Here is a 12,500-nt window from a genome sequence, read left to right as displayed (position 1 = left end):
GGTCGTTAAAAGCATCGTGGCACAAAACTGTTTGCATGCCCACAAATAGCCTACTCTATATATATATATATATATATATATATATATATATATATATATATATATATATATATATATATATATATATATATATATATATATATATATATATATATATATATATATATATATATATATATATATATATATATATATATATATATATATATATGCATGTATTTATGTATGTATGGTTTTTTCCTTTCAACCACAAGATTAACTTCAATCTTACGCACAGGAATAAAATATAACACGTTAACATGACCAATATAACTCGTGAACTTATAATCCATCGTCAAACCCTACACTTAATAGATAGATCAATATTTTATATGTGTTTTCCTGCAAGCTCCAAGCATCTTTGATTTACATTTCGATGAACTACAGTTTGAACTCCATCGCGAAAAAAAACATTAATTAATAAAGTCAAAGTAGAAAGAAAAAAATGAAAAATTATTAAAATTACTGATTTTTCCTATGACATCTAGGGAACACTCACCAATTTCCAGCTTGCTGTTATCCCTCATGGAATGGTCGCGATTGCAGGGAATTCTTGGTTCGTGAGGTGGTTTCCTTCTTTGCCTTACCCTTCGACCTCGTTTACGCTTTTATTTATCACAATGTTTACACAGTTTTAAGATTTCCACAGTACCCTTGAACATTCTATCATCGTCTCGGCACAATACAGAACCTTTTTTACAACACCATGAAGTATTGTAGGCTTACAAGTACCCCTTCTCGGTAACAATAACACAAGAATCAACGGATCACTCAATAAAACAACAATGCATTCAACACAAGAAGACCGGACAAAAGACAAAAGGCAGCTCAGTCACTACGCAAGTCCTTACTGAGCTACTTCTCTGTTAACCACCCGGACACGGCTGGGCTGGGCGGGACAACCCAAACTGCCTCGTTTATAACGGGTAATTAGATATTTGTATTGTGTCTCATATACTCGGTAAATTATAGGTAGGAGAGAGTCTCAAACGCTTTGAAAGATGGGGTTATTTGATCATTTGGGTTCATCAATCTATTTATTTTTAATTTACAAATGATACAATCTCTAATTTCACTTAGAAGAACATGACGCGTGTAGGTAGGTAAATACAACAGTGTTTACAAATTAACCTGATTGCTTATATTAGTGATAATATTTTCCAGGTCTGACCAACCCGTTGGAATAACAACACCACCAGATTCCTGGAGGCAGCTGCTCGCAGGGACAAAGGTTCAAAATCTCGTTGCTTGCGAAATAAGGGGCCGAATTCCTTCCTCCTTTCAGCAAGAAGATCGTATTCTTCTTTTAATTTGGGGATTCTCAATTGCTTCTCTTGAAAAGCCTGCTGGGAGTCCAAATAAATTGGAACAAAATAAAATGAACAGGGCTTTGAAAAATAATCCATTGAAGCAAGACACAAGAAAACCCGCCAGAGATATTTAATCTAAAAAGAGACGGACAGGAAGGCAGACATAGCAAGATCTAATCAAAGTTATGTAACCAATAAATGAATATAATCGTATATATATATATATATATATATATATATATATATATATATATATATATATATATATATATATATATATATATATATATATATATATATATATATATATATATATATATATATATATATATATATATATATGCATTGATAGGTTTATGTAGTCGTCTACCATGGCTGTAATTCACCACAGTCAACTAGCCACTAAGTAAATAATATAGTGCTTAATTCAACAGGAGCACAAATGAAGTATGCAATCATGAACGGACTTGACTTCTTTGTCTTTTGCTGTCTGTTTGGCTCCTGTCCGTCTCTATCTTCGCCGTCATTTTGTCTCTCTCCCTCAGTCTCTAACGTCCATCGTCATAAGTTAAGTATACCTTAGTTTTACCAGACCACTGAGCTGATTAACAGCTCTCCTATGGCCCGAAGATTAGACTTATTTTACGTGGCTAAGAACCAATTAGTTACTTAGCAACGGGACCTACAGCTTCCGAACCACATTATAGCGAAAATGAATTTCTATCACCAGAAATAAATTCCTCTAACTCTTCATCAGCCGGCCGCGGGAATTGAACTCCGGCCCAGAGCCAGAATGTCCCATAAGATCTGGCGGCACATACCAAGGCTCCTTTCGCGCTGAAAGACACCGGATATCAGGTAATAAAGGTCAGGGAAATGCCTCGGGCTAGAAAGACCGCGAAGAGCCTGTACCAGGAAGCACTTGATGCAAAACTCTGGGATCGATAATTGTTCACAAATCATTCTTGCTAGGTCAGGTATGTGATAAATGTAGATCATTTAAACCTACATTTGTCACTTGCTTTCTACTTCATTCTAAGTCAGGTATATGATAAATGTAGATCATTTAAACCTACATTTGTCACTTACTTTCTATTTCATTGTTGTGCTAAAGAGGGCACATTAATATCCCTTTTTTTTTGTTACATCTGTTACTGTTTTTACCAATCGAATTTTATTATTGTCTAATGGAAGTGAAGAATAAATTTTTTACCAGCTGATGGAGCATTTCTTCAGGTGTTATTTATAAATAAAAACTGTGTTTAATATGAAGCAAAATTAAAATGATAAAATATTACAACTACAATATTTCAGGTGTGTTACTGAAACATTTGAAGGTTATCTGTGGCTATTTATCTACCTAAATCATGAGAAACAAAATAGGGTGAGTTACGTTTTGAATTTTTGATAAGCACAACCAATATAATTTTAAGCTGAGATTGCGAAGCTTAACAATAGAATCCACTGTTGTGAAAAGAACATCAACTGGACATCAGATATTAAATCTCAGAAACTGTGGTTCAGACAAGAACATAAGGATTTTTTTATTGTCTTTTACCTTTTTCCAAAAGAAAAAAAAAAACTATTGTACCAAACAGAAACAGTTTTAAAGGAACAAAAAAATGTGAAACAGGCGCGGGTTTTTACCAATCATTTACCTGATCCTTTTCTCACTCTTGATTCTTGAAGACTGGATGCCAGTGTTTCTCTTTTGATAAGAACAATAATCATGATTTTTTAGTAGATTTTCTTTTAACAATACAACAGTATAAATTAGATTTTTACTGACCAAATAATAAAATATTTACTCTGGCTATCACGAGGTTAAGAAAGGATTAGGGAGTGCAGAGCCTGCGACTTCTGGTTACAGAGGTGATATTTAACCTTATTCACTTGTCAGTGCAATGGTACGACTGCTGCAAGGGCAATGGTACGACTGCTGCAAGATAAGGTTCGACGATTATTGGTGTTCTTAAGGTTGTGAAATCATTCTTGGATGAATTATATCCAGCACCGCCATTGAAAACCGTAGGAGGGATCAGACCCTTGGGGGCCTTTAGTCAGGCTCCTACACTGGACAGTGGCGGCATCCAAAAACAGCATGGCAAATGGAGCTTTCGCCTCTGCATTGTCTCCTAACCTGCTGAATGTACAGTACACAAGGAGGTGTGACTCACCTTTCAAGGAATAATAGTGGTCTTGAGGACGTCTGTTGCGTCAACAAGTGCACGGTATCAATGAACTAATCCTATTCCTGTATCCGAAAGAAAATGCCTGAGGTGAAGACTCAACTTACAGAAATTAGATTTAGGAATTGAACAAAGATTTTCCAGCAGTTGACCTCCCTCGTGTCTTGTGAAGACGTGTGCTTGTCAAAATCAAGAAATAGGCCAATATACAGGTGTTGCAAAGGCGAGGTTAAAATGGGGAATAAGGGTGAAACGAATAAAGGTGGAGGAATGTGTGGAAAGGAAATATGGAAGAAAAAATAAAGCAAGAAATGGGTGTTTTGCTTCAATTATTATCTCATTTTAAAATCACTAGTGTTTCAGAAAGTTCAGTAACATACTTTAATCATTCACATAATCTATTAGTACATAATGATAACAGGGCATCCATGACAACCTACCCTTGAGTCTCCGTAGGCCTTAGAAACCACGACCCTCTGTAACTGACGTCCTGTTGAAAACAATGTTCTGAAACGTTCCCCAGTTTTACGTAAGAGCTTATGCGAATGCACTGAGAACCACTCACTTTGCACTTTACATGGGAAAGAACCAACATAAACAATGACCCTGAATTTATTTCACAAATATACACTGTATTGTTACAAGTATCATAAACAATAAACATGGAAAATGCGGATAAGCAATTTCACCCGATCTCTGTTTGAGAACACGGAATCTGTCAGTCTGCCAAGTCTCTGTCCTTCTGTAGATCACAGAAGCAAAATGCAATCTCGAAATGGTAATTACAACTAAGCAGGTTATGACAACATTACCAACAACACAATCACGTTGCTTCTGATACGATTTTCGTGTCCCTTACATCAAAAAATATATTTGGATTTCTTTTGTTATTTTCGGAAATCTAGGTTTTACAACTCTCCACAACATTATAAACACTTGTTTTCACAGGAAACCGAAATTTGACACTACAGAAGAATCTGAGAAACCACAGAGACACATTGCAAGAAATATCCACGATTTTTATGCTTTGGTATTCATGAAGGGGGAATGTCACTTAGTCTCTCCAGAAGTAGGATGCCTCCAGGGGTAGCAGCGTAACTAACATTAGAAAGGTAGAAAGGTCTGACATAGTAGAGAGAATGGTGCATTTCCCAAAGACAAGTCACGACTCATACAACACTTACACAAAATAATGTCTCGCCCTTTTTAAGACCGATATGGACGTCCACCATTTTGGGCCACCTCGCCAGAATCAACACTAACTCTTGTCTACTGAGGCACCCTTTGCTGCAATATATCATAGTTTTCATCCCTCTCTAACTGAATAAGATAAGATAATAATAAACTTTTAGGTAGTTTTTGCACCCGTATATTCAATAGGCTTGTTTTAGTGTAGTTTCAGCCACTTTCACATGACGTAATCTGAAACACGTAACATAAAGCATGGTGACATAAAACAAGTCATTATGGAAGTTGGAAGTTGATATGAGTGTGATAATTTAAGGTAGTATGATTATCATCCAGTTAATGAAAGTTTTAACATTATATGTATATATATATATATATATATATATATATATATATATATATATATATATATGTATATATATATATATATATATATATATATATATATACACACACATATATGTATGTATGTATATGTATTATACATCTATATATACATATATATATATATATATATATATATATATATATATATACACACACACACATATATGTATGTATGTATATGTATTAAACATCTATATATACATATATATATATATCTTAACATTAAAGACTGATTATATATATGATACATATTCTCAGAATTCGTAAGTTTTTATATATATTATCGTTCTCTTATACATATAATATAATATATATAAGCCTATGATCAAAAAGAATGAAAATAAAAGCGTATATTAAGTAAATATATATATAAATATATATATATATACCTATGGTTCCATTGCTGAGGTCTCTTTGGCTATATCGTACATGTCCTCTCGGGACCTAAATTCCTGTGGCTCCTCTTCTTCCTCGGACAGCAGCTGCATGGAGTGCCTCCTTCGCTGCTGAAGGAGGAGGTCGAGGCGAACCTACTCAGCCTGTTGCCATTCTGACGCGGGAGGCTGCGAGAGTCGAATATCCCACTTTCGCTGGCCTCGTGGGGGCGCGTGGTGGGGCTGGTCGTCCGGGAAGACGGTCGAGGTGATGGCTGGTGAGGCGCACTGGCTCTCGGACCGACAGACGCTGCCACCAAATCGCTGCACCAGAGATCAAGGCAGCGACAAGAAATTAGGACATTATGTCGATATTAGTTGAGGATACAGAAATGACGTGATGATAAAATGAAATTTGTATAAATCAATGGCAAGAAGTGGAGATCAGTTTATGGAAGTAAATAAGAAAATGACAGGAAATCAGTTGACAAAATCGATACAGCTTGGTCAAAAAATTAATTGTGGAAATAGATATGAAGCAACAGTTAGAAATTAGCATAAGGTAACGGCAGGAAGTTACTACTAAAATAAGGATCAAGCATGAACAAGAGAGTTGTCACACAAAGGGATAAGGAAATGATGAGCATAGTCCCTGGAAAAAATCATAAATTACTGCCTGGGAGTATAACCACAGAAAAAGTAAAAACGAACAGACAAGAAATTACCTGATGAAAAAGAGAAAAAGAAATGAGGAAACCTAGCAAAGAAAGTAAGCACTAAATACCGACAAGAAATTAGTTCCTGAAAGAAAGGAATCACAAAGAACTAGTCATGGGAAAAGGGATAAACTATTAGAAAGGGTCACTGAAAAGTGCTACAGCATAAAAGAGGAATTAGCTATCTACTAAAAGGATAATGACAATAAATTAACCACTGACCTAGGAACAAAGCAATATCAGGAAATCGGTCGCTAAATAAAAGAACAAGGGAACTGACAAGAAATTAGCCGCAGAATAGAAATGACATATCATTCGTCTCAAACTCAAGCTGAAAGATAGACCATCTATCCATAGATCGAAATTCTATCAATAATTCAGATGGGCATGAAAAATACTCAGACATGATCGACAATCAATCACTCCAGAAAAAAAGTGGCTAAAGTTGGCATAATAGTTCTGGTTTCGAGAAAAGACAATTCTTATTCATCTATATCAAATTTAGCAGACTATCTCTCTAAGATAATTTGAGAAACCTGAAGGAAGACAAGAACCAGATCCATTTGAAAGTGATCATACTGACCTTAGAAGGGTAATCTGGATGCAGGTCTGTGAAAGCGATGTTCCTGATATCAGTTGCGGATGCTGACATCAGCATGCGGCCACTCTGAGCAGTCACTGAGCATCTCTGAGGATATCTGCTGCGACAGGAATAAAAAGAAATTTTGTATACAACTGAGACACTTTAATGATAACGGTAACTTCCGTTCAGTTTTACAACTGTATTTGCATTAAGAATATTACTACAGTCAGTAAAGGTTAATCTGCTTCTGAAAATATTTATACACAGTCAGTAAAAGTTAATCTGCTTTTGAAAATATTTATACAATGTCAAATCAAAATATTAAATTCAAGAAAACTTGAAATCTCAAAAAATACAAGGACGTCGGTTCTGATTCAATCTACATGAACAGATTCAACCAAAAGGTTATATACCACTCAAACGATAAAATATTTTTTTACAATATTGATTACCAAACAATTTTCTCCGAATGAGTTCGCATATCATTGAGCAGCTATGACTGCAGTTTAAAATTTGGCATACTCTATTAAATGGAAAGAATGTTATCCAGTTTGTTTTGTATGTATGTACAGTATGTATGTATGTATGTGTGTATACATATATATACACACAAATTTATGCATATATATATACATATATATATATACATACATACAATATATATATATATATATATATATATATATATATATATATATATATATATATATATATATATATATATATATATATATATATATATATATAGCATTAAGCTACAAATGTCCTTTAATATCCAATTCGCTCTTCCTCGGAAATAATATATTTTCATATACAGTATGTTACCGAAAGGGAATTTTTTAGTTCATAATAAGTTCGTCGTCCCGTGGGCTCGAACCACGGATGACAAGAACTCAGGACTAAAGTGACGCCTTTACCCACACAGCCAACAAGTGAGGTATAAGTTGAAACCGATTCCCACCTACCAATCCCTGTCGAACTCAGGTAATTGTATTTAGAATCAATATCAACACACCTCTGCCCTGCGAATCGATATCAACCCACCTCTGCCATGCTGACCATGTAGTGTGTTTGTCGCACGCAGCCATATTATGAAGTTTTTATCACATCACCGTGATTCACACACAAACATTAAGCTACAAATGTCCTTTAATATCCAATTCGCTCTACCTCGGAAATAATATATTTTCATATATGTTACTGAAGGGAAATTTTTTAGTTCATAATAAGTTCGTCGTCCCGTGGGCTCGAACCACGGAAGACAAGAACTCAGGACTACAGTGACGCCTTTACACACACAGCCAACAAGTGAGGTATAAGTTGAAACCGATTCCTACCTACCAATCCCCCTCGAACTCAGGTATTTGTATTTAGAATTGATATGAACCCACCTCTGTCATGCTGACCATGTAGTGCGTTTGTCGCACGCAGCCATATTATGAAGTCTTTATCACATCACCGTGATTCATATACAAACATTAAGCTACAAATGTCCTTTAATATCCAATTTGTTCTACCTCAGAAGTAATATGTTTTCATATATGTTACGGAAGGGGAATTTTTTAGTTGATAATAAGTTTGTCGTCCCGTGGGCTCGAACCACGGAAGACAAGAACTCAGGAGTACAGTGACGCCTTTACCCACACAGCCAACAAGTGAGGTATAAGTTGAAACCGATTCCTACCTACCAATCCCCCGAACTCAGGTATTTGTATTTAGAATCGATATCAACCCACCTCTGCCCTGCTGACCATGTAGTGCGTTTGTCGCACACAGCCATATTATGAAGTCTTTATCACATCACCGTGATTCATATACAAGCATTAAGCTACAAATGTCCTTTAAGATCCAATTCGTTCTACCTCGGAAGTAATATGTTTTCATATATGTTACTGAAGGGAAATTTTTTAGTTGATAATAAGTTCGTCGTCCCGTGGGCTCGAACCACGGAAAACAAGAACTTAGGACTACAGTGACGCCTTTACCCACACGGCCAACAAGTGAGGTATAAGTTGAAACCAATTCCCACCTACCAATCCCCGTCGAACTCAGGTATTTGTATTTAGAATCGATACCAACCCACCTCTGCCATGCTGAATATATTTTCATATATGTTACCGAAGGGAAATTTTTAGTCAATAATAAGTTTGATGTCCAGTGGGCTTGAACCACGGAAGACAAGAACTCAGGACTACAGTGACACCTTTACCCACATGGCCAATAAGCGAGGTGTAAGTTGAAACTGATTCCCACGTACCAATCCCCCTCGAACTCAGGTATTTGTATTTAGAATCGATATCAACCCACCTCTGCCATGCTGACCATGTAGTGCGTTTGTCGCACGCAGCCATATTATGAAGTCTATCACATCACCGTGATTCATATACAAGCATTAAGCTACAAATGTCGTTTAATATCCAATTCGTTCTACCTCGGAAATAATATGTTTTCATATATGTTACCGAAGGGGAATTTTTTAGTTGATAATAAGTTTGTCGTCCCGTGGGCTCGAACCACGGAAAACAAGAACTCAGGACTACAGTGATGCCTTTACCCACACGGCCAACAAGTGAGGTATAAGTTGAAACCAATTCCCACCTACCAATCCCCGTCGAACTCAGGTATTTGTATTTAGAATCGATACCAACCCACCTCTGCCATGCTGAATATATTTTCATATATGTTACAGAAGGGAAATTTTTTAGTCAATAATAAGTTTGATGTCCAGTGGGCTTGAACCACGGAAGACAAGAACTCAGGACTACAGTGACACCTTTACCCACATGGCCAACAAGTGAGGTATAAGTTGAAACCGATTCCCACCTACCAATCCCCGTCGAACTCAGGTATTTGTATTTAGAATTGATATCAACCCAACTCTGCCATGCTGACCATGTAGTGTGTTTGTCGCACGCAGCCATATTATGAAGTTTTTATCACATCACCGTGATTCATATACAAACATTAAGCTACAAATGTCCTTTAATATCCAATTCGCTCTACAGTACCACGGAAATAATATATTTTCATATATATTACCGAAGGGAAATTTTTTAGTTCATAATAAGTTCGTCGTCCTGTGGGCTCGAACCATGGAAGACAAGAACTCAGGACTAAAGTGACGCCTTTACCCACATGGCCAACAAGTGAGGTATAAGTCGAAACCGATTCCCACCTACCAATCCCCTCGAACTCAAGTATTTGTATTTAGAATCGATATCAACCCACCTCTGCCATGCAGACCATGTAATGCGTTTGTTGCACGCAGCCATATTATGAAGTTTTTATCACATCACTGTGATTCATATACAAGTATTAAGCTACAAATGTCCTTTAATATCCAATCCGTTCTACCTCAGAAATAATATATTTTCATATATGTTACCGAAGGGGAATTCTTTAGTTGATAATAAGTTAATCGTCCCGTGGGCTTGAACTACGGAAGACAAGAACTCAGGACTACAGTGATGCCTTTACCCACATGGCCAACAAGTGAGGTATAAGTTGAAACCGATTCCCACCTACAAATCCCCGTCGAACTCAGGTATTTGTATTTAGAATCAATATCAACCCACCTCTGCGATGCTGACCATGAAAATATATTATTTCCGAGGTAGAGCGAATTGGATATTAAAGGACATTTGTAGATTAATGCTTGTATATGAATCACAGTGATGTGATAAAAACTTCATAATATGGCTGCGTGTGACAAACGCACTACATGGTCAGCATGGCAGAGGTGGGTTTCTATCGATTCTAAATACAAATACCTGAGTTCGACGGGGATTGGTAGGTGGGAATCGGTTTCAACTTAATGTATACCTCACTTGTTGGCCTTGTGGGTTAAGGCATCACTGTAGTCCTGAGTTCTTGTCTTCCGTGGCTTGAGCCCACGGGACGACGAACTTATTATGAACTAAAAAATTCCCCTTCGGTAACACATATGAATATATAATTATTTCAGAGGAAGAGCGAATTGGATATTAAAGGACATTTGTAGCTTAATGCTTGTATATGAATTACGGTGATGTTATAAAAACTTCATAATATGGCTGCGTGCAACAAATGCACTACATGGTCAGCATGGCAGAGGTGGGTTCATATCGATTCTAAATACAAATACCTGAGTTCGACGGGGATTGCTAGGTGGGAATCGGTTTCAACTTATACCTCACTTGTTGGCCGTGTGGGTAAAGGCGTCACTGTAGCCCTGAGTTCTTGTCTTCCGTGGTTCGAGCCCAACGGACGACGAACTTATTATCAACTAAAAAATTCCCCTTCGGCAACATATATGAAAATATATTATTTCCGAGGTAGAGCAAATTGGATATTAAAGGACATTTGTAGCTTAATGCTTGTACATGAATCACGGTGATGTGATAAAAACTTCACATATATATATATATATATATATATATATATATATATATATATATATATATATATATATATATATATATATATATATATATATAAATGTAATTTATTTATGCTTCTATCGTGAAGCTGTGTAAGAGATTTTCCTGGTCTTTTCATTTACCAGACACTTGATCATGAAATACTAGCTATTCAGCTTTGAGACTCGGGCTACTGTCTATATTATATCCTCCATATTGTAAAATGTCTGAGTATTATCGATTCTTGAATTTACTGAATTTAGTACGAGAGAGAGAGAGAGAGAGAGAGAGAGAGAGAGAGAGAGAGAGAGAGAGAGAGAGAGGAGAGAAGCCTATACATTTTTTTTTTATTGGGCATCTTCTTTTACCACATCTCTAGTCGTCGTTTTAATGAGGTGTGCTGTATCATAAAAAGAAAGTCATTTAAAAGAAGCTCATGGAAAACGAAGCCTCGAACCGACGCGGCTGACTGAACGTTTAAATAACGAATTATTGGAAGTTTCCCTCTGGGATGTAAAGTTCTCATCTTTTTCTTTTAAAGATTACCGGATGGTCAGCATCTAGTCATAAAGGCTGTGTCACTGGCGGCAGCCTGTGTTCTTTTCAAAGGCAATTTACCCTTGGGGTGAGTAACGCCATTTGATCAAATTAATAAATCAATCAGTCTTGGATACGTGTGAGATCAAACAGCATCAGTATAAGTGAAGACAACGGAATTTTTTTTACCCATAGTTAGAATTTCGCCTTTAAGTAAGGATATTCTCGTGGTGGGTACCTCGTTAATGGCATTAAGTAAGCGCTAAATTTTGAAAAGCATTTTTTTACAAGGTTAGCGTAAGGCGGATGTGGCTGCCAAAACATAACTTGTGCCTTAAAACAAAGTTATTATTATTATTATTATTATTATTATTATTATTATTATTATTATTATTATTATTATTATTATTATTCAGAAGAGAAACCCTCTTCATATGGAACAAGCCCACAGGAGCCATTGACTTGAAATTCAAGCTTCCAAAGAATACGGTGTTCATTCGAAAGAAAGAAGTAACAGAAGATAATGGGAAATACACAAAGAGGAGATCAGTCATTAGAAAAAAGATAAACTGACAAACAAAAAAAGAACTAAATGAAAATGCATGTATTTATTAAAATACAAGAAGAACTGTGTTATAGTAATGCATTGTATCTTAGCTTGAACATCTGAAGTTCCAAACTAACGAGAATAGATTTCTAGTGTAGAGGGAAATCAGATGAAGTTCTTAATGGATAAGATGGCACTCGACTTTGCAAACTGTTTCGTGATAAAGGAGAAGT

The 12,500-nt window shown here is 36.1% G+C and overlaps 1 protein-coding gene across 1 annotated transcript in view; it reads right to left on the bottom strand.

The window, feature by feature from the left end:
• Positions 1-5,558: 5,558 nt before the first annotated feature.
• Positions 5,559-12,500, bottom strand: part of LOC136834680 (galanin-like G-protein coupled receptor npr-9) — a 43,141-nt gene continuing 36,199 nt past the window's right edge. The window contains exons 6-7 of the mRNA XM_067097269.1: positions 6,787-6,904; positions 5,559-5,811 (exon numbers count right to left, since the gene is read on the bottom strand). Of these exons, the coding sequence (XP_066953370.1) occupies positions 5,644-5,811; positions 6,787-6,904 (286 nt within the window). The 3' untranslated portion in view covers positions 5,559-5,643. The remainder of the gene's footprint in view (positions 5,812-6,786; positions 6,905-12,500) is intronic.

This window comes from Macrobrachium rosenbergii, chromosome 54, assembly GCF_040412425.1.
Source record: "Macrobrachium rosenbergii isolate ZJJX-2024 chromosome 54, ASM4041242v1, whole genome shotgun sequence".
NCBI classification, from domain to species: Eukaryota; Metazoa; Arthropoda; class Malacostraca; order Decapoda; family Palaemonidae; genus Macrobrachium; species Macrobrachium rosenbergii.
The sequence above is the reverse complement of the archived record's forward strand: the minus strand, read 5'-3'. Positions and strand labels throughout refer to the sequence as shown.